Source organism: Anguilla anguilla, chromosome 15, assembly GCF_013347855.1.
Source record: "Anguilla anguilla isolate fAngAng1 chromosome 15, fAngAng1.pri, whole genome shotgun sequence".
Lineage (NCBI taxonomy): Eukaryota > Metazoa > Chordata > Actinopteri > Anguilliformes > Anguillidae > Anguilla > Anguilla anguilla.
Window position 1 is genome coordinate 29,259,287 of NC_049215.1, and position 20,869 is coordinate 29,280,155.

A 20,869-nucleotide genomic window follows, 5' to 3' on the forward strand; every position below is an offset into this window, starting at 1 on the left:
GTTCCTGGTAGGTAACAGTTTATGTACATCATATATTCTCACTTCTTGTTCACACTTTAGCACAGTAGACACCAGTAGTTCACTATTTAGATGGATACAGGGCGCTATCCCACACAAGTAATGAATACGTTTAACCAGTGATTGAGTTATTAAATGAAATTTCGAGGTACTACTTGACGATGGTTGTATCTAGCAATAAATTGCACTGACAGTTCTTGTTTTACAACCTGGCTCCTGCCATCCAAATGACAATTTGCCTTAATTACTAATCCCAGATGGCATAATTATATAATCCATATTTATTTATAACAAACATTAAAAAGTCTAAATAATAAAGTAATTTAGAGTACTAAATCATGTAAAGTAACTGTAAAGTAAATAGAAACTGTGATTGGAATAAAGAGAGACAGCAACCTACAATTTCTTGCTATTCTGGGAGCTATTAGTTTCAGAGCCTATTTACAATACTACAGCAAACACACCCTAGAAAGCAGTGTTGTATAGGCACGTATGTAGGAGAACAAGAGATATGGTGCCATAGAATTGCAAGGGCACATGAAAATCATTGACATAATGTATACAATGCAAAAGAAGACAGGTAATTTCATATTTTAAAGGTAAGCAGAATAATCAAATTTGAACAGAATAGCACAGTAACTGTTCAACTCAATTTAGAGGGCCAGATACCAACGAATTGAACAATTTATTAAAATTGTGTGTGATCCATGACTGTTTCTCCTGCACATCATGCACAGAGTGGTGCAAATACTGTGATCATCCCATAGCATGTTATTATGTTGATCAGAAAGCTGTGTGAAGCCAGATTCACTCTGAATTATCTGACACTTCAGGCAGAAGATTCTGGAGGTCACAACTACCAAGGGTGGCACAGTGGCGCAGTGAGTACCACTATCACCTTTACAGCAAGACAGTACTGAGTTTGAATCCTGGTTGGGGAGTTCAGCGGGCACTCTGGCACTCTGGTTTCCTCCCACAATTTAAAGACATGCAGGTTAGGGTTACTGGAGTATTCTAAATTCTAAACCCTTGGGGTTAGAATGTGTGAATGTTGTGTGGGCCCTGCGATGGACTGGTGAGCTGTCAAGGGTGTGTTCCTGTATTTCCTATGTGTACTGGGATAGGCTCCAGCTCCTCTGCTACCCTGAACGGCAGTAATCGATTTAGACAACGTATGTATGGATGGATGGATCCCCAATTCTCTTAATTTACAAGCTAACCTCTGAATCTGTCCACTGAATGAACATCATAACATTTTTTGTGTTAGAGTCACATGTACCTGAGAGCAAACTGAGATATAACATATGCCATTATTATATCCCGCACTGTATATGTAGCCCATTGTAAACTGAAGGTTCAGAATAGGACAGTCATCCTTATTTATCAAGTACTTCACAGAATAAATAAGTATAATCACATGGAAATCAATAGACATTACCCTGAGATATAAAAGGAAAATGTTTTGTTTGTGAAATTCAGTCTTTGAACACAAAATAATGAAAACCAACTAAATTAAAAGGAGATGACTCAAGTGTGGAGTCATATCTAAACAAATGCCCTCGTGATTCACTCAATCAGTTTGAAGATACTGCCACTTCTTTCTATGCTGACTTGAGCTAGAAAATGCCCAGCATGTATTACCCATTTTATGGGTCGCTGGTATTTTTTTTTGTTGGCATTTTGACTGCTTCAACACAATTTTAAGCAGATCTGTAGATTATTTGTTTTATTTCCATTTGATTACCACCAGAAGTTCACGAATGTATTTAGTATTACTTAAAAAGCAAATGCAATACTTTCTCGGGTTTGCTGGACTGGTGATTGGGGACTTAATAACTTCTTTCAGTAACAGACGACAACTAAAACAAACACAATAACGTTTGAGCATATTTTAACACACGTTGCACAAAGGTGTAGTACACTTTGTACTTCACATTGCAGGGTCCAGCATGACGTCGCATCCCGAGGACAAATCAACCAAATTACAAACAAAAGCTGCACAAACGCTTATTTGATGCAAATACGGAACAAACAAGATATGTCGTTCTCGCAATTTATGGAGCTTAAATCACAACGTTCTGGACTGACGCTGCGAGGCGCAACGCAGTGTTGGTCCCCTCGAATCTCACACAGCAATATTAAAATCTTTCTCGTTATCGCGGTGTTTAGAGCTTGTAATTCATTGGCTTTGTAGGTTTGGCAGGAGAGGAGAGGAGAGAAGTAAATAACAGGGCAGCGTTGAGTCCGACCTGCAGGTAGTAAGCAGGCGTAGATACGGGGATATTTAACTCACACCGCGACGTAGAAAATCTAGAGGGACAGAGACTGTGACCGTAAGGACAGCAAAACCATTGAGATTGGATGCAAAGTTCCTTCAATGTTATTTTTAATAGGACGAGGGGTTGAGCACCATGTCCTGCTCCGGTAACCTGATTTGGGATGTAAGGAAGCGCTCCATTGGGTTTAACGAACCAAATGCTGTCAGGATTAACTACCTAGGTAAGAATATGAAAACAATACTCAACATTCAGATTGTTGATGGTTAAAAATGATTGATGGTACTGGGTCGTGCACGAATGGGTAGAAATACACGGACTTAGTAGCAAGCCATCTGTCAAAAAAAACAGGATTCATTTCTGTTTGTGTTTTTATAAGTAGCTATGCTAGAATGGTTACCAGCTAGCTAGCCAATGCAGCGTCACTCGACCTTTCGCAACCTAGCTGGATCTGTGTAACGTTATATCGGACATCGACTGAATTATCGCCACGAAACTGACAGCGCTACCGTTATATGAAGTTAAAAGTGTGAAAAAAGTCTCTTGTGCGCTGGCGAGCTGTGGCTTATTATTATAGGGGAAAGGAAGCCAATTGCAATGTTAATGATTTCGTGTTGCCGTTAAGTAGCTTGATGTAGTACTGTATGTAGTAAGTATACATTCGAGTACTTGTACAGCTAATATTATTTAGCTAACTCTGTTCTTTCTGTCTTTCGAACTAACTTGAACGTTCCCGATCCTTGCTGCGCTACGATTGCTCTTCAGTTCTAGCTTACAATAATAAACGGACTAGTTTGTTAAGTAACCGATATTGTTGCCAAATGAGTCCTATCAGCTGTTTGAAAAGGGAAGCCACTTGTTTCACAATGACGTATCTTGTGTTCCATCTGTTTAAAGCCCACATCATTGCTTGAAACATCTTTCTACGATAAAGAGCTGTTCGCGCTAAAGGGAAAACAAGCCAGCTAATATTAGCTCCTGTTCTATTCACGCGCATTTAGTTAGCTATCCTAGCTGCCTAACATTAGCTCAGTAACTGTTGATGATACCCACTTGACTAACGCGTGTAGACTATTTTTTCTCCTGGCAGCGATTAGATTCACATTCACATTGCATTTCCTCAGACGCTGTTGCTAGCTACTGTACACAGTATCCAACTTTGTGGTTCTTGGGCCAGGAAACACGTTGCACACGTTTCGGGTCCTGGGTATGTAATATAGCCTAATTCCTGGGTATAAAATATAATATAACTTTGTTCCCAACGCTTCATGTGAATATAACCCGTTTAACACAGCATACGATTTTTAATTGTTTAGATTTTTATGGAAGTTTTCGGTGTGGCTACCTTAACTAAGTAGAGCCCATTTGCAGTCATAAGACGTAAGTGGACCTGGACAGGGCATTGTTTTGTCAGAATTATTTAAAAAAGTACCAAAATTGGGGGGCCAGCATAATTTCTTAATTTTAAAGAAGACTAGACTAAAGGCTACATGAGTCCACATTGGGGATCATGCATTTAAGTGTGCATGTGTTTCAGTACTGTTGATAATGTCAGATTCTGCAGTTGTTTATTTATAAACACCCATTTATATCTTGGTGTGAACATTTGCTCAATTTCCCAAGTATGCACTTGTCTGTGACGGCATGACTGCAATTAATTAACAAGTAGGATATTAGAATGGTCTCAACTGAACATTCTAATAATGGTGTAGCAATCACTACTGATGGGCTAATTGAAAGAAGTGAAGTTCTGGAACACTGACTTAGAAATTTGAAAGAAAGAAAGCTACTCTGCAAAGGGTTAATCAAGATTAATTGAAAGTAATATCTGTGCTGTGTACTGGCACAAGCTGTGCTATTGCTGCAGCAGACTGGATGAGAGGAAGTGAAGTGAAGGATGCCATCACTGGGGTTATGGGTGGGGTGGAAAGTGGAATGGTTATCTGTGGCAGAATAACGTGTGTGCGTAAAAGCATGTGTGCGTGCCTGCATGCATGCAGGTGCATGCCCTTGTGTGTGTAGGCGTGGCAGAATCCAGTTTCTGTGCAACCATCCTTCATGTCAACGTTGTGTGCACCCTGCTCTACTGTATGGGGGTCAGTAGACCGTGTGCATCGACAATGGGTGTCATTATTTATGACAGGACAGAGATAAGACTCTTCTATCCCCAGAGTTGTCCCCTTAGATGAAGCCTATTTCAGGTTCTTTTTGGGATGGCTGTCATGTGATTGAGATGCAGACAATGGTGTCTGGACCACAGGTCTCTAGGAATAGACCTATATACCTGTAGCCTTGCTAAAGCAAATTTCTGCATTTCTATATTAAAATTGAGTACCAGCAGATTATAAATCATTTTAATTTTACATTTGGTTCAGTATTTTGCTATGGAAAATACAGTTTAGTGTAGAAAGGTGCATTGACTGCTTCAGAAGATTAGATTAAATCATAAAACTGCTTCAGTCACTTCAATTAAACTGCAATAACAAAGCAAAAACAGGTAAATATCACACTCATTAAAGAAAAAGCGCTTACCAACATGTTATTCTGATGAATTGTATTTAGCGATTTTCATAATTTCTCATCACAACACAGCACATTACTTTTCTAACATTTGTTTACTCACAACTTAGACCATCTGTGGTGTCATCATTAGTATACAAATTGCGAGGAAACCTTTGAAAAACCGACGAAAAGTAATTATTTCTTACACGACCAACTTTGCGCGCGTGTGGAGCCGATTGGGTGTGTGGTGCTCTACCAGGTGAATAATTGATCCTAATCTGTGATGCCCTGCTGGACAGCCCCCTGTACAGGATTAAGACTACATGCCCATCAACGGCCTTCTCTAGCACCCTATCAGTATCTGTTTATGGGCCCCCTGTGGCTCCGTTGAGCTGAGTGGACAAAGCCAGTAAGAGAACGGCAGCAAGAAACGGAAGAACGGAATTTTTTATGTCCTGCAAAGCAATCGGAACGAGCAGGATTGAATAACGTGTAGGGCGAGGTTGTCCTGAGGAATCTTGTGTCCTCTAGTAATTGCAAATAAATGTGAAATCAGCTTGAAATATTCACGACCCTTCGAAATTTACATGCTATAGAGGAAGGACGTTTGATAGCATTTCAGATTTGCGTCTACAATAGTTGCTGAGATCAATTGAGATCTTTTTGCTGAAAATGATCACTGAAACAAATTTCCTGCTTAAAGCAAATTATTTTTTTGTGGCTTGCCAAGAGACGTCAGTTGCATCCATGCATGCTAAACATTCAATTATATTAATAGGCCTATATATACTCATAGGAATTAACTAAGACCTTTCGCAAAGTTACTAACACAACCAACCAAATGCCATGACCAATGTTATTGGTTTTGCATGTGCTAAAAGGTTTTACACGTGCTAAATGTCCTTGTAAATCAGGCCCGTAGTGTGTAATAAAATGTAAGTTGGGCTTGAGATCTGGTAATGACCTGCATGCACTAATTTTAAGGAGTGTGAAAATATATAAATATATTTTTAAAAGAAATTCTGAGGTGCATTATTTTGTAGGATAAATTATATGAGTATTGAAAATTTCAGAGGAGAATTCTTTGAAACCTGGAATGCAGTGTGACAAATAAAATGTAACAAATTAAAAATAGTGCCAAAGATCATGTGTGTTTTCCACATTTTGTAGCTGAGGGCTGAGGTAGTGCATTTACACCGCCGACCGTCCACCGGGAATGAAAAGTGAGTTAATCCCAGCAATAGATTGCATTCAGCTCTGTCTAATTTTAGAGCAAAATTTTCACTTTTTCCATCTGGTTTTTAAAAATGCATCAGCTAGCAGCTACGCTATGTTACCAAGTGATGCGTTTTCAGGTGACTTGTCGTGGAAGTCATCCACAGCTTCGTTTTCTCCTCCACTGCCTCTTCTGCTCCTAGCTCTTTTGGCACGTTCAGTATGTGTCTGCAGTTCAGGCTCCCTGGTGAACATCAGAGTACCGGCCCGTGACAAAATACCAACAGATTGCACACGAAAAAAAAAAAAGGCCTTTGTTTGCCCGTACGCTCGAGTCATAATGCCACCGTATTATACAGGCGGGACTTCTTGGGAGCGAGCGATTTGAAATTCATGATAGGGCAGCGAGTGGTCTTCCATTCTCAACCTTAAATGTCAGCGCCCTGCCAGGACAGCGCTGCGGTGGAAAGATAAGCCCCCCCCCCCCCCACCGTGCTCCCCCCCCCACCCCCCCCCCACCCCTTCATCGTTTCTCCCAGTGAAAAAATAATGTCCTGCGGGAGTGGTGGGTATTTAGCAGTAACGTAGCGCAGCCCTCCAGCTTCGAGCAGAGTCAGCCCTGGGCCCGCTGCTCCTCTGGCAGAGGCAGAGCAGCTCAGCGTTGCCTCCAGATTGCACACGTGGGCCGCAGGCTTGTACACCTACTCCACACATATGCTTACGGCTGCACGCCATAATTGTTTCATTTATTTATTTATTCATTTATTCATTTAGTGTATATATGTTAATATCACTGTCTCTCATCCATTAGTTAGTCTGTCACCATACAGTACATTCAGAAATAAATTGGTCTTTGCTTCATTTAGAGCTCTCCAGCGTGATCTTGGTGGTCGTGTTGGTTCATTAGGAGGTAGTTCGGGGGGAGCAATGGGTAATGTAGTTCCATTGTAAAATGTGTAGTCGTAAGCACCTGCAAGCCAGTGACCGCGCTGATGATCTGCTTTGAGTGGGTTCAGCCATAGCCTGCATGCAGTGCCCCATTGAAATCATTGTGGTCCTTGCGGTTGCTGTTTTGCTGTAGGCCTACATGCTTTTGTCAGTAGTCCTAGTGAAATTCACATAAAGCATAAAGCTGCCAAGCTGATACCTCTTTGTAAACAATTTAAAAATTCAGCAGCAGATGCATTGCGCATAAGGTTAATTTAACTTCACAAACAAAAGCCTAAAAAACATTTGCAAAAAATCGAATTACCTCCCAGAAAGGGCTGTAGCAGACAGGAGTTGCTGTTATTAATGGTGTTTTGTGCAATAATGATGGGCTTAATTGTTGATGGAGATCCAGGAAAATGTAATTCAACACATAATGTTCATTTTCCAGGTGGTGCTGGGTCTGTTGTGATGAGGCCAGGAAAGCTTTGGCTGTCACTCATTACAAGACCCCCTTTAACTCTTTGAAGATAGGTGATAGTAATGGTTAGTGTTCTAGAATTCCATTGCTTTCAATTACCAGTAATGACTGTTACATGAACATTAGAATGTTCAGTTAAGAACGTTGTAATCACATATTTAAAGGGTTAAAAGAGTCTGCTGAATGCAGTGTGCCCTGTGTGTGGCAGAGGAGGAGGGGAGTCCGCTAGTGATGAGGTAATGCCTCTGCACAGCAGGGTAAAGCCATTCTCCAGCAAAGTACTGTGAGAGAGAGAGGCTGCAGGAGAAATGGGGACATCCTTCAGTTCTGAGATCAGAGTAGGGTATATAAACCCTATCTGGACAGACCACGCATTATTTTTTCCTGCACTCGCTGAATTGCTTTTTTTGTATGATTAAAAAAAAAGTGTTTTAACTTGTGTGTTTAATTTATGTGTCATTAGACTTAAATTAACGTGGTGAAAATGTGGTGATGAACCGGAGTTCTAGACCAGCGTGTGGCCAGCTTTAAATGCTTTAAATGTGTTTTATTCTCTAGCTTTTCACAAATGGCGCAGCTGAAGTGTGGAGAGTGTACCATAGGCTGACTGCAGCAGTGTGGGCGAGTGTGGTGCACGGGGTGCGTTACCAGATCGCGCTGCCTACGAGCCTGTTCAGGGGCCACAGTCCAAGTGACAGGCGCTGAGTCACATGGAAGCCAGTCTGTTATGCATCCAAACCCGATCTATTTTTACAAGTCCTCTCATATGAGAATGTGACCTGCTCCTATCCACCCCAACAGTGGCTCCAGCGCATGAGGGCTTGCAGTCAATGACATTTACTTTTTATGTTTTGGCACTCTGCAGACACCATTATCCAGAGGAACTCACACAGATTGGCCGGTTCAGAAATTTGGGTTGGGTACCTGCTCTAGGGTACGACAGAAATGCCCCGCCTGGGAATTGAACCAACAGTCTCTGAATGACAGATTCCAGTTTCCTAACCCCCAGGGTCCAGAGAGACCGTGTTTCCTTCACACGGGCCAAAGCGCTGAATCTGACTGCAGGTGTGCGCGCTGTCGATGTTGTTGTTGCTGAATTAATTGCTGCCGCTACCGGTGGCAGAGTGGTCCCAGGGTTTCGTTTTCCGAGTGTCAGTTTTGTAGTCTGGCACAGAGCGGGACTCGCGAACATGCTGCCTCACCAAGTTACCGTGTTCTGTTCTATTTCAGGCCCAAGAATGCTGTCAGTCAGCCCCGACCGCCTCAGTGGTTCACAGGCAGTACAGTAACTGCTTGTACCTTCCATGAAAGACCATGTATGAATTGTGGCTTTTTTTGTGACTTCCTGTCGCTAAGATTTTGAACTTTTCTTGGGTGGCTCAGGTTAGAATGCCTGTAGAGCCGGGTTAGTGGTCTGTTCAGCCTCCTAGACCTGGCAGGAGTTGTGTTTGACTTGGCTTCTTTTTTAGATCCGTCATTGTTAACAGGCAAAGAATACACGCTGAAGTGTTTGTAAGCAGACTAGGGAACTCAGCTGTAGGGGAATCTAAATATAGAACAGACCCTGTGCATTTGTCATTCGCTAACCCCACTGGAGGGTAAAACAAAAGCCTTGGCCAACAGAAGATCTGAGGATGCTTTCCCCACGATAAGTTTATAAGATCGTTACTGGCTTACTGTGGCATCTTAACCGTTTTCCATTCGTCTGCTGTGTGAAAGCTGTGGACGTCCTTAGTCTTTTCCTCAATCCTGTTTTCGTGTAATTTACGTACATTCATTCATGTTATTTAAGTAGGCTATTTGGTCAACAGTGTGTATCCTGCAACTGCAGACGAATGAAATTGTAGAGGAGCGAATATAGTCACAAAAGATCAATTAAAACTTAATTTGCATGAAGTTCATATGCTGGTAATCTCTGGGTGAAAAATGGATGATTGCATGATTGTCTGCTAGTCTGATTTCACATTGTAGACTAATATTGTGCACAATGGTTAAATTCAATAGGAAGCTGATTCATCCAAACATGTGCCATGAAACCAACAACAGAACAGGAAATGTTTGATTTCATTTCCGTGAAACATTCTCCATTTTTTTTTCCATTTTGGTGGGATTTGTAAACAGGCCCACGAGATGAAAACCTCATGTAGAGTCAGAGGCGTGCTGTGGCAGTTTAAACGGTTGGGCCCCAACGAGTATTGGAGCCCCAAACGCCCACGAGAATTTTTGAAAAATGTTTATGGAAAGATTGAAATTTAAGGTTGCTCTAAAAACAGCCTTGCATTAGCCATTTGCAGCGACACAGTGGCACATCCAGGTACTGTTCCTGAACTCTGACTTTTCCATAACAATGCCCTTGACAACCGTAGATCCCGGTTTCAAACTTCCGGTTAACTTCTGTTCACGTCCAGCTGTAGTAGCTAGCTAGCCTACGTGGCTCCCAGAAAGTAAATAAAATAAATAAATAAATATACCAACATTCTGATGTACTACTATAGGGAGGCACTCCATTTTTAGGCTAGTCTGATACAAGAATAGCACTGACAGACAGGCCTCCAGAAACTTTGCTTTTACATGTTCCTCAAAGCGGGTGTCACACCTTTGCCTTCCCCAAAAACTATGGAAACGCCGAGCCAACACGCAGTATAGGCTGTAGAGGCCGGTGAGTCAGCAGTTAAAGGAGAGGAGAGGGCCTCATTATAGGATTCTGAAACAGGCCCCCACGGGCTACGGAATGTGTGTGTGTGTGTGTAGAGTGGAAGTGCAGTATAAGCGAGGTTTCATATTTAAGCAGATAACATGAAACAGCAAGAAATTGCTTGACCCTCCATGGGATCCCTGTTAAGTTCCGGCAGTTGGGGGTGAAAAAAGGAGGGCAACATACTGCAGCACTCGGAAGCTTGCATTGAATGAGCTATTAAGTAATTCATCTTCAGCGCAGAGAACATATCTAATCCTGGGGTACGCTTCCTGAAAGGGTCAGCCCCAGTTTCTGTTGAGTCTATGACCCTGCACACTCTGCCAGTGTTTTTATTGGAAAGGTTCTTCCAAGGTTCTTCTTCTTGGTTTATATGGTGATATTTTATGCCCCGGGGCAACCACAGTTTGAACGGTTGTCTCCAGTAATGTTCCTTTCTTGCATTTTATTTTACACATGTTTGCACATATTCTGTCTCACTTCAAATCAAGACAAGCCACGACAGGTTTTTCATCATAATAAAGTTGCTACCATATTCTAGAGCATGATATCATTTCTTCCAGGTGCTTATGAGGACAGGTTAGGACGTTTATTGTTTCCTTTTAAAAAGTTATGAGCGTTTGAAAAGCAAGCAAAAGGCTTTTAGTTTCTGAAAAATTGTGATTAATTACATCCATAAGATGCAAGAGGAGTGTAGGCACACAGCCAGGTTCCACTGTGTTATTACAGACTTCCATGTTCTACTCGCTCCACTCTTTCCTTCCCCTTCTCAGTGATGACAATACATGGACAAGTCACTCTCACACAATGCTAGCGCAGCAGTGTTGTGTTTATGTTTGCAGTGGCATCCCGTTCTCGTACGGTTGGCGGTATTTATATAAAAGTTGGGTGACTGGGCTTGCAACTCCAGTGTTGTAGGTCTGATTCCCAAACTGCCATTATAGTGCCTTGCAAACTACTTAAACCTGAATTACTTCAGTAAGTATCCAGTGGTATAAATGAACTGTATGCAGTAATAGAAATCTGTGTATGAGAGCAACTGCTAAATGGCAAAAGAAAAGTAAATGCATAATAGAATGGGCAAAGACAAGCAGGATGGCCCAGGAAGTGAAACCATACAGAAGATTCAGCATCAGTTAAAAAAATAATAATAATCGAAAAGGCAGTTAGGGGGGGCAGGGACAATTTGAAGTTTAAAAAAAAAAAAATTCCAGCTCATGTTTGATTGGCACTGCTAAGTTGGGCAAAGGTTGTTGCTATGCCCTGAACACAGCACGTCAGAAAGCACACTTAGCACACTGTATTCTTACGGAACGGAAGAGCCAAATTTATCTCCTGCCTTGTGCTTCTCATAAGCTGTCCTCTCTCACTGAAGCCGTTCCTGTCTCATGCTGCTGTCTCCCGTTGCTCTGTCCACATTAGAGGAGCAAAGCCTCCTTCTGTGCATCCTGATTTCAGATTCAGTGTGTGTTGGGCAACGGGGTCTCCTCAGTCTGAAGAATCCAAAGGATCTGTGTGCCGTGTGCACAATGCTCCAACCCAATGGCAGTGTCGCTCAGCTGCTGGGAAGAGTAGCTGGTGGCTGGCTGGTCATGCCTTGGAAGATGCATGTGTTAACCTGCATGCATCCAAACTGATGGAAGATGTTTCAGTGATGAGACACACCTACACTTGCAATCTACTTCCCGTTTGTGGACAAAAAGAATTGGGATAAAGGCGGAAAATAAAATGTTTAGACAAACCAGCCATTTTCAGCTCTTGGGATGAACTCTAATTCTAAATATGTTTCTTTTTGCAAATTTTATTTTTGTTTAAACTGTTTTTCCCTTTTCATCCAGGAAGAAGAGAATTTGTCCAAAGACTCAAACTTGAAGCTACACTCAACGTACACGATGGCTGTGTGAGTATCAAGACCATAAGTGCACGCAAATCTAATCAATACTAATCCAACAAAGCACCATCTGTAACACAACCGTCCGCAGGGAGAGCCTTCCCAGGTTCTCAGTACATCGCAGGGATGGCAAAGTCGGAAAATCCAATCAGTGCTTCTCTTGCTTTCTCTAGTAACAGTGTGCTGAAGGGCTTCATCACATTCCATTGTTTATTGATTGCTTGCCTCACCCGGCTTTTTCTCATTTGGGGAGTCTGAAAGTCTGAAACACCGCCATTTTGAGGACTGTACCAATCCGTAGAGTGGAAGAGGCCATGTCAGTCATCAAGCCCACTCTGCTGACTCATATTTAAAGCAACGGCGTACGTGGCATGAGTGGTCAGCCCAAAGAAATAAAATGGAATAAGACTGGTGAAGTGAGTATGGGTATAACAACAGTCAGACCTGGGTCAAATACGTATTTGTTTTGGATTCAAATACTTTTCTGTGCTCTATTGATCTTGCCTGGTGTAATTGAGCCTGCCAATATGACCAGAAGGTGGGGTTTGCACCAGACAAGATCAGTAAAGCGTTGAAAAGTATTTGAATCCAAAACAAATACGTATTTCACCCAGGTCTGACAACAGCATAGTGTATACAGATCAATATTGTCATTGTAGAGAAGAATCCCAAGTGTCTGTAATTACACTGGCTAATTCACGCCTCTCTGTTGTTACTCATACTGCTGATTAGTAGCAAGCTGTGGGCAGAGTTGGAAGAGTGCATTCCCACATTGCTTCAGTCAGAAAGAGCAGTTTTTGAATAATTTATCCATTTGGGATTACCAGTTGTGCCGCTTGAGTCACCAGTGTGTTACCCACACGCATGCGAAGGGCACTGCTGCTTTGGTGTACACTACAGAAGAATAGATATGTAGTTATAGAATACAGAAGAATAGATATGTAGTTATAGAATTCAGAATAATAGAGATGTAGTTATATAATACAGAAGAATAGATATGTAGTTATAGAATGCTGAAGAATAGACATGTAGCTATAGAATATTTCTCTCTGCAGGTGGCTGGCAGCTTGCAGGTCCCAGTGTGTTGCCAGGGCTCCTGTGGCTACCACTTTAGAACTTTGCGGTAACCATAGGAACCCTGGCTGACATAAACCCACCATACCCCCCCCACCCCCCACCCCCGGCAGGAAAAGGACAGTTGTGTCCTGCAGCTGCGTAGTCACACTCATAGCCACCTCACGCTGTAGCCATGGCTTGATCCCGCCTGTTTCCAGTCAGTCTGGATTATAATTACGGGCGTTTAGCAGACGCACTTATCCAGAGGGACCCGCACAACTTTCTCAGTTTCAGTGAACCCGTTTATACAGTAAACCCGTTTATACAGCTGGATATGTACTGAAGCAGTTCAGGTTAAGCACCGTGCTCAAGGGTACCACAGCGGTGTCCTACCTGGGAATAAAACTTGCAGCCTACCTGCTGGTTACCAGCCCAGTTCCCTAACCATTACACTACACTGGACCCAGCTACCCAATGGGAAAGGAGGGTGTATTCGGGGGGGGGGGGGGGGGGGGGGGGGGGGGACACAGTGCTCTCCATCCCCAGAGTCCCAGAGGGGCCTCATCACAGTCAGTCAGAAAGACGCTGGCCTGGCGGTCTGAGCAGGGCCCACATTTAGAGCTGCTTCTGTGTGAGCGTGAGGAGAAGCTCCCCAGCCCATACATTCAGCCCATCCCTCCATTTTGTTTCCTCTCATACCGTTTTAATGTGTCAAGTTTTGTACGCCTGCCGGTGGTGGGGAAATCATTTTTTAATTGTGTTTTACATTCATTAGCACAACGGAAGAGGGGTTTCAGAATGATATTTAAGCCCCTTTTTGAGTGACATTTGAGAACAGCCCCCGCGTAATGGAGTGGGGTTGTGCGATAAACCGTCTCAGCACAGTAATGCCGAGCGCCAAGGCCCAAAAAGGGGAAAATAAGGGCCACTATCAGCCTCTGCGGGCTGAGGTAATGAAATATTGATCGAAGGAGACCAAGGCGTCCTTCGCCAAAGTCGCGCTCCACGCGGATTCCCGCTGGCACGCAGTGTGTCTTTCTGTCTAGCGTGCCATCCGGAACGGGGGAAGATCCGTGAACGGACGGCCCGGTGCTCCCAACAAACGACATCGTTTAATGTTCAGATTGACTTGCCCTATTCACAACACAAAGCGGTGAAATTTTTGCAAAGGTCGTGTTTCAGTCCTTCTGTGGCTTTTGCTCCGTTTCTGTTCAACAGCTCAGACTTGTGTACTGAGAGCGATCAGTTCTACTTAAGACTTGCCAGCAGCAAGTCTACATTTGGATATTTGTTCTAGTCGCAAAATTACTCAGAGTCTATATTAACCCAGTTACATGGCTAATGTAGTTTAAGCCTCAGAGCAAAATTTCAGTCGGACCCAGACATTAGAAATTAGGGGTGCGCGGACATTTTTGGGGCTGATATCCTCAGCTGATACTTGACCAGCCATACTGGCTGATACCGGTGCTGAAGCCTCCCTGTTTTACATTGGAGCACAAATGCAAACTGCAACCAAATCCTGCCAAATTCACGGAAGACGTAGATGAGCACAGACGGCAACTTAAGAAGAAAAAAACGTAACAAATTTCATTAGAACAATATTTCAGCTTGTTTACTTCAGCAGTATTTCAGCAGTTTAGAGCTACTGAGTCTTCGTATTGCTTTTTCTGGTGAGTGTGTATAGTAATGACAAATTGAAAATAAACAGTAAAAGAAGCTCAGATGACTGTGATTAGATTACTTTTTGAGAACATGACATTTTCACTCAATTTACAGCATCAGCAGAGCATCAAATGTGTCACCTCTCTCTCTGGCACGTTTATGTGAGCTTGTGTGAAGACAGATTTAAGTGTTTAGGATAAGATCAAAGCTCGCACGCACACACACACACACATATACATACGTACACACACACATGCGCACACACACACACATTGTAACGGTTTGCTTTATCAGTCGCACACACACGCATGCACACACACACACACTCACACGCACACATGCACACACACACACATACATTGTAACGGTTTGCTTTATCAGTCGCACACACGCACACACACACACGCACACACATGCGCACCCGCACACACACACACACACAATAGATTTGCTGCCTGTTGATTTTGAAGATCCTTTTCCTGTTCCCTGACAGGTTAACACAATATGCTGGAACGACACGGGTGAATACATCCTCTCAGGATCCGATGACACCAGTCTGGTCATCTCAAACCCATACAACAGAAAGGTAAGAAGCCCCCTCATAATACACTCTCATTTCTTCAGGCCTTTGCAGGAGCATAATATATATTTTTTTCTTTAAATCACACGGTCTTATTATATGGCTTGTATTTAAGTTATAACAGTCGAGCCTTTAAGTCACGAAGTGTTGGTACCCCTCATTAACCCAAGGCGAAGCAGAATCAAACACTCCAGAAAACATACACACCATAAAAAGCATATGCTATTAAACTCATTCAGCCGCTACAAAAAACTACTTTATTTTTCTAATGAGAATATTATATCGAGCCCATCTGTGCCCTTCATTTGCTTGTGTTAAAATTATTGTACTTCATTTTATTTATAGTGCTTATCAAGCATAAAATAATGAAGACTATAGATGCAGTAAAAATACTCCAGAATTCTGGAAGGCTACACAACTGTATTAATACAAATAATAACATTAAGTAGACTGCACAACTACTTCTACGGATGTTTGATTTTGGTCACTTAAATGTCTCTTCGCTGTGTTCCTAGATTGACATCTCTAATATTGTGTTTATGGCATTTGGTAGACAGTATGTCGTTCATATTGTCTGGATGAACTAGAGAGTGCTTGAAGGTGAATTAATGCAAAGCCTTCTCCCCAGCTGCGTTATCAGGCATTTGATTATCAAAGCTCTACAGGAAACAGGAAATGAAGTCACTGCCCATATTTGGGCGGTTCAAGCCCATCCATGCAAAGGTTATCGTAAAAGTAGCTCCATCAGAAGGGGTGATTTATAACTGTAATGATTAATTTGAATGAATTTGCTTCATTTGAGCATCTGAAAGCAATAATCCACAATAAACGATTGTTTATTATATGTATATACTGCTGAAAAACATTTAATTCCCAGGTTGTTCACCCTAATTTGGCATCAGCAATGGCAATTTCCTCCTAATCCTTGTGAATCCAATTAGTTTGGGAGGGAGCACAGTAGCGCACGCAAATGCTGGCAGCGAGCAGTGCCTTTTCCGAAAATTAAAGTGCAACGTCTAACCCCATTACATTACATTACATTACAGGCATTTAGCAGACGCTCTTATCCACAGCGACTTACATAACTTTTTACATAGCATTTTACATTGTATCCATTTATACAGCTGGATAGATACTGAAGCAATGCAGGTTAGGTACCTAGCTCAAGCCTACAACAACAGTGTCCCACGTGGGAATTGAATCTGCAACCTTCATGTTACAAGACTAGCTCCTTACCCATTATACTACACTGCCGGCTACTATACTACTGCTGTATACTATACACTGCCCATTATACTAACCCCGCTCCGTCGCTCCGTCCCCCCACCCCCCCTCCCCTCCCCTCCCCTCCAGGTCAAAGCAGCCATCCGATCGGGCCACCGGGCGAACATCTTCAGTGCCAAGTTCATGCCGTGCACCAACGATCAGCAGATAGTGTCGTGCTCAGGGGACGGGATCATCTACTACACCAACACCGAGAAGAGCGCCGACGTCAACCGGCAGTGCCAGTTCACCTGTCACTACGGCACCGCCTACGAGGTACGGGGGCTCTGTGTCACTACGGCACCGCCTGCGAGGTACGGGGGCTCTGCGGAGCCCGGCTTCGGGTGCAGCCGCGCGTGTTTGTCATTTAGAATGAGAAGTACGGAGGAGGGTGTGATGCATAATGCAGATGCAAGAAAGGTTATATTACAAGACTATGTTCTGTTATTACCATTCTATATATATATATATATATGTATATATACACTCGTCTGACATTTAATAGGCAGTTAAGACTTGTAACACAGCCTGAATGGAATATTTTGTGAGAGAATACTGTCTGTGAAAAACCTTGGTTTGGCCTCGCAGTGGAGGCTGTGATGACAGTGAATTAGTGCTGAGACTTGTGGCTCCCTCTCTTACATCGGCAGATTATGACCGTACCAAATGACCCCTACACCTTCCTGTCCTGCGGGGAGGACGGCACAGTCCGATGGTTCGACGTCCGAATGAAAACCAGCTGCACAAAAGAGGACTGTAAAGATGTAAGTGGCCCGGGATTTACACCGATGTTACAAAAATTATTCCAAAATTATCGCCACTCTTGATGAAGATGAGCATGTATGAAACATACAGTACAGGTAATGAGCTGTACCTGATGCTAAATATGGGAAAACGATATTCTTTTACACAGGAATACAATTTCTCAGAGGAAAAGGTTTTTTTTAAAGTAATAATTTAATTTCCCCAAAAGATAGGTGATTGGTCCTGACCATGCCCCTGTGCAGAGTGTGTCATCACCCTTCAATTTGGAGGCCAGTGTACACAGTCCGTTACACACCAGGAATAAGTCTGAGAAATAGTCAAATGTGCCTCCGTACATTTTTCAGGGCGCTGATCACCTGCTTATAAGAAACCCGACATATTTTCATCCATGGCTCAGCACTAAGCAGCCTCACAGTGCAGTGGCATAAGTGCTTTCACTTTAGTTTGCGTTACGCCATGTACACCTCAGAACGAAAACGGAGCTTCACCTGGCCAAGATCCTGTATTCGCGGGGAAGTCGCACGCGTTCTATCAGCAGAGGCAGATCCGTCTGTATAACTGAACGGTTCTCGCTGAAGAACTTCTGGAAAACATCACTTTGTTTTTTTGGCGCCCTGCCCAGACGCACATTTTCCTCGGCATCATTACTCTGGAGCCGCGGCGAAGTTATTTATTCTCGTTTCTCGTCTAATGCTTACGGTGCTCTGAGCCGTGTCACTTCCTGTTAAAGTAGAACAACAGATCGCACGCACCCCTCACCCAGGAGCTAATATAAGGAGTCGCTGTGACTGCTGGAGCCAGGAGAGTGTGTGGCTGTGCGTTGTGTGTAATGACAGAAAGGCGTTTGTGTGGAGATTAATATGTATCATTATGGAGAGTTTCCGTGTGTCACAGTCTCTGGGAATGGATAGTTTAGTCCTTCACTGTGGTGCACCTATAAAGAAATTCATTAAACCAAACTAAAGCTCTCTCGTATTCCTGTGGAGAACACAGCCGTGGTTAAGAACTAGAAATCTCTCCCATTGGATTGGGTGTCTCTTTCCCCTCCCTCTCTCTCTGTTTCTCTCCCTCTCTTCCACCCTTCCTCCATCTCTTTCTCTCCCTCCCTCGCTCTGTTTCTCCCTCCCTCTCTCTCTTCCCCTCCTCCTTTCTCTCCCTCCCTCACTCTTTCTCCGCCTCTCCCTCTCTCTGTCCAGTGACCCCTCTGTTCTGGGGTCTCCATATCCCTCTTATGTGGAGCGTTCTGCCTGAGGTTCTTTAATTCAGCGGCTCTCTACGGCAGTGAAAGTGTCAGGTGCCCAGAGCAGGCCTCTGACTTTCCCCTCTTTTCCCTCCCTCCTCTGACTGACAGCTGTCAGTCAGACTCGGCAGCCCTCTGAACGCGTGTCTCTTTGTCTGCGTGTTGTCGTTCGCTCAGGACATCCTCATCAACTGTCGGCGGGCAGCTACCTCAATATCCGTCTGCCCCCTGATGCCCTATTACCTGGCAGTGGGCTGCTCCGACAGCTCGGTCAGGATCTACGACAGGAGAATGCTGGGCACCAGAGCAACAGGTGAGACCGGCCGCTTTATTACAGCACAGCGGTGTGCACCAGCACTGCGCATCAGTCAGACATCAGCACTCTTAGAGCCAGTATTATTACCCACAGGATACACGTCGAGCAGATTTAATAAATCAGAATTCCGCTGAAATTTTTGGTGATGCACGTTACAGGGGAGCATGACAGCATCCTGGTCGCTTTCGAACCTGCCAACATTCAGTTATAAAGGCACTTTGCTGAGCTCTACACCACACTGCCACCCTTCACTGTTCTTTATGTGGACTCTTATGTGTGGCATCCACGGCCATTCCTCGCAGACCTCTGCCACACACCCTAGAGTGCAGGCTGCTTATAATTAACGCTTAATCCAGACCCATCTTCGCCCGTCGGCCGTGAGCCAGCTGTGTTTCTCTGCGTCACACACTGGATCTCCCACCCCCCCCCCCCCCCCACTGACCCCAGACACCCATGGGGCCGCGGTGGAGATGCGGCTGTAATGAGCTGTGTGATGTGTCCAGGCCGGCCGCAGCGCTGCGTTCCTGGGGGGGGGGGGGGGGGGCTGTGTCGGGTCTGATTAGTCATATCGCGGGCTGGCCCTCCCACTGCTGCCAACGCTTTGGCCGAACGCTGGACCTGCCCCCGCTTCTATCCTTACTGATCAGTGGGTGTGTTTGTCATGTAAAGGGTTGCCAGTTGGTCGCTGCGCCAGGATCAGTAAGGAGTCATAGCATCTGACTGCTTTGCTAGTGTTAGCAGTTAGCAGCTTCCAGTTCAGCGCTAGCTGTAACTGTGTGTGTGCCATTGTTAAACAGAACCGAACTGTGTTTCTCACTAACCCCCCACCCCCCCCACCCCCCACGCGCTGCAGGGTACTACACGGGCAGCGGGACGACGGGGATGTGCGTGCGGTTCGTCCCGGCGCACCTGGCCAGCAAGTCGTGCCGCGTGACCTCGCTGTGCTACAGCGGCGACGGCCGGGAGGTCCTGGTCAGCTACTCCTCCGACTACATCTACCTGTTCGACCCCAAAGACGACCAGGCCCGCGAGCTGAAGGGCCCGTCCGAGGAGAGGAGGGAGGAGGTGAGCTGCCCCCCCCCCCAGGCTGTGCATGTCCTGGGACTGACACACGTTATCCGGCCATTTTAACTAATTAATTGCAGGCAGGTGGTGTTTTACATTATCCATTTTCTACAAAAACGCAGATCAGATTCTGGTAGGCAGAGGCCTTCTGAGCATTTAGTGCACTAAATTATATTATTTATTTGGCAGGCGCTTTTTACAAAGCTATGTACAATAAGCGCATACCAAAGGTCACAAGAACAACTACTGAACACAGGTCATATAAGGTACAATTCTCATAAAGTATCAGTTTATCCATAGCCATGAACATCAAGTCTAGTTCACACTGTAAGCACTGGCAAGTCATAAACTAGAAATGAGGGATAATAAAAGAGATATTGTAAAGAGCTACGACATCAAGGTGAAGATACAACGCTTAGGTGCGACGCAAAAATGCTAAATGAAGTTACGACAGGAAAGTGTGAGAAGATCAAGATACAAGTGTTAAATGAAAGTGATACCAGATTGGGGGTAACCCTGCAGAAGAGTGGTGTTAGAGTTAGTCAAGGTTCAGTCTGAAGAGATGTGTCTTCAGACCATGGCGGAAAATGGGCAGTGAACGGGGAGTTCGTTCCACCACTGGGGGGGAGCTGGGGTGGGGAAGCTCTGTGGTCGGGGCGCGCGAGGACCATCCACACGGGTGGCAGGAAGTGCCAGTCGCCCCCTCAACGTCCTGGAACACTGACGCACTGTTTTGCTGCAAATGACACGATTCACGGTCTCTGAGGCCCGGAGTTGGCTCCCAGCGCTCCGCTTCAGAGGATGCGTTTGCAGAGCGCACACGCGCCACACTGTGATTTAACACATCCCCGAGGCCGGGCTCTGCTAGCACCGCTAACACCGCTAGCACTGGGGAGACGGGTGTTTATAGGCATTAT

General features: G+C 44.3%; 1 protein-coding gene across 5 annotated transcripts in view; it reads left to right on the forward strand.

The window, feature by feature from the left end:
• Window positions 1-2,044: 2,044 nt before the first annotated feature.
• LOC118214196 (DDB1- and CUL4-associated factor 6-like) overlaps window positions 2,045-20,869 on the forward strand; it is a 36,566-nt gene continuing 17,741 nt past the window's right edge. For 3 of the 5 annotated variants that reach the window (XM_035393897.1, XM_035393899.1, XM_035393900.1), the window contains exons 1-7: window positions 2,049-2,517; window positions 11,953-12,014; window positions 15,217-15,309; window positions 16,657-16,842; window positions 17,217-17,330; window positions 18,749-18,884; window positions 19,741-19,952. In XM_035393897.1, the coding sequence (XP_035249788.1) occupies window positions 2,430-2,517; window positions 11,953-12,014; window positions 15,217-15,309; window positions 16,657-16,842; window positions 17,217-17,330; window positions 18,749-18,884; window positions 19,741-19,952 (891 nt within the window). In that variant the 5' untranslated portion in view covers window positions 2,049-2,429. Of the gene's footprint in view, window positions 2,518-11,952; window positions 12,015-15,216; window positions 15,310-16,656; window positions 16,843-17,216; window positions 17,331-18,748; window positions 18,885-19,740; window positions 19,953-20,869 lie in introns of all 5 variants that reach the window. The other 2 variants (XM_035393896.1, XM_035393898.1) reach the window with 2 other exon arrangements.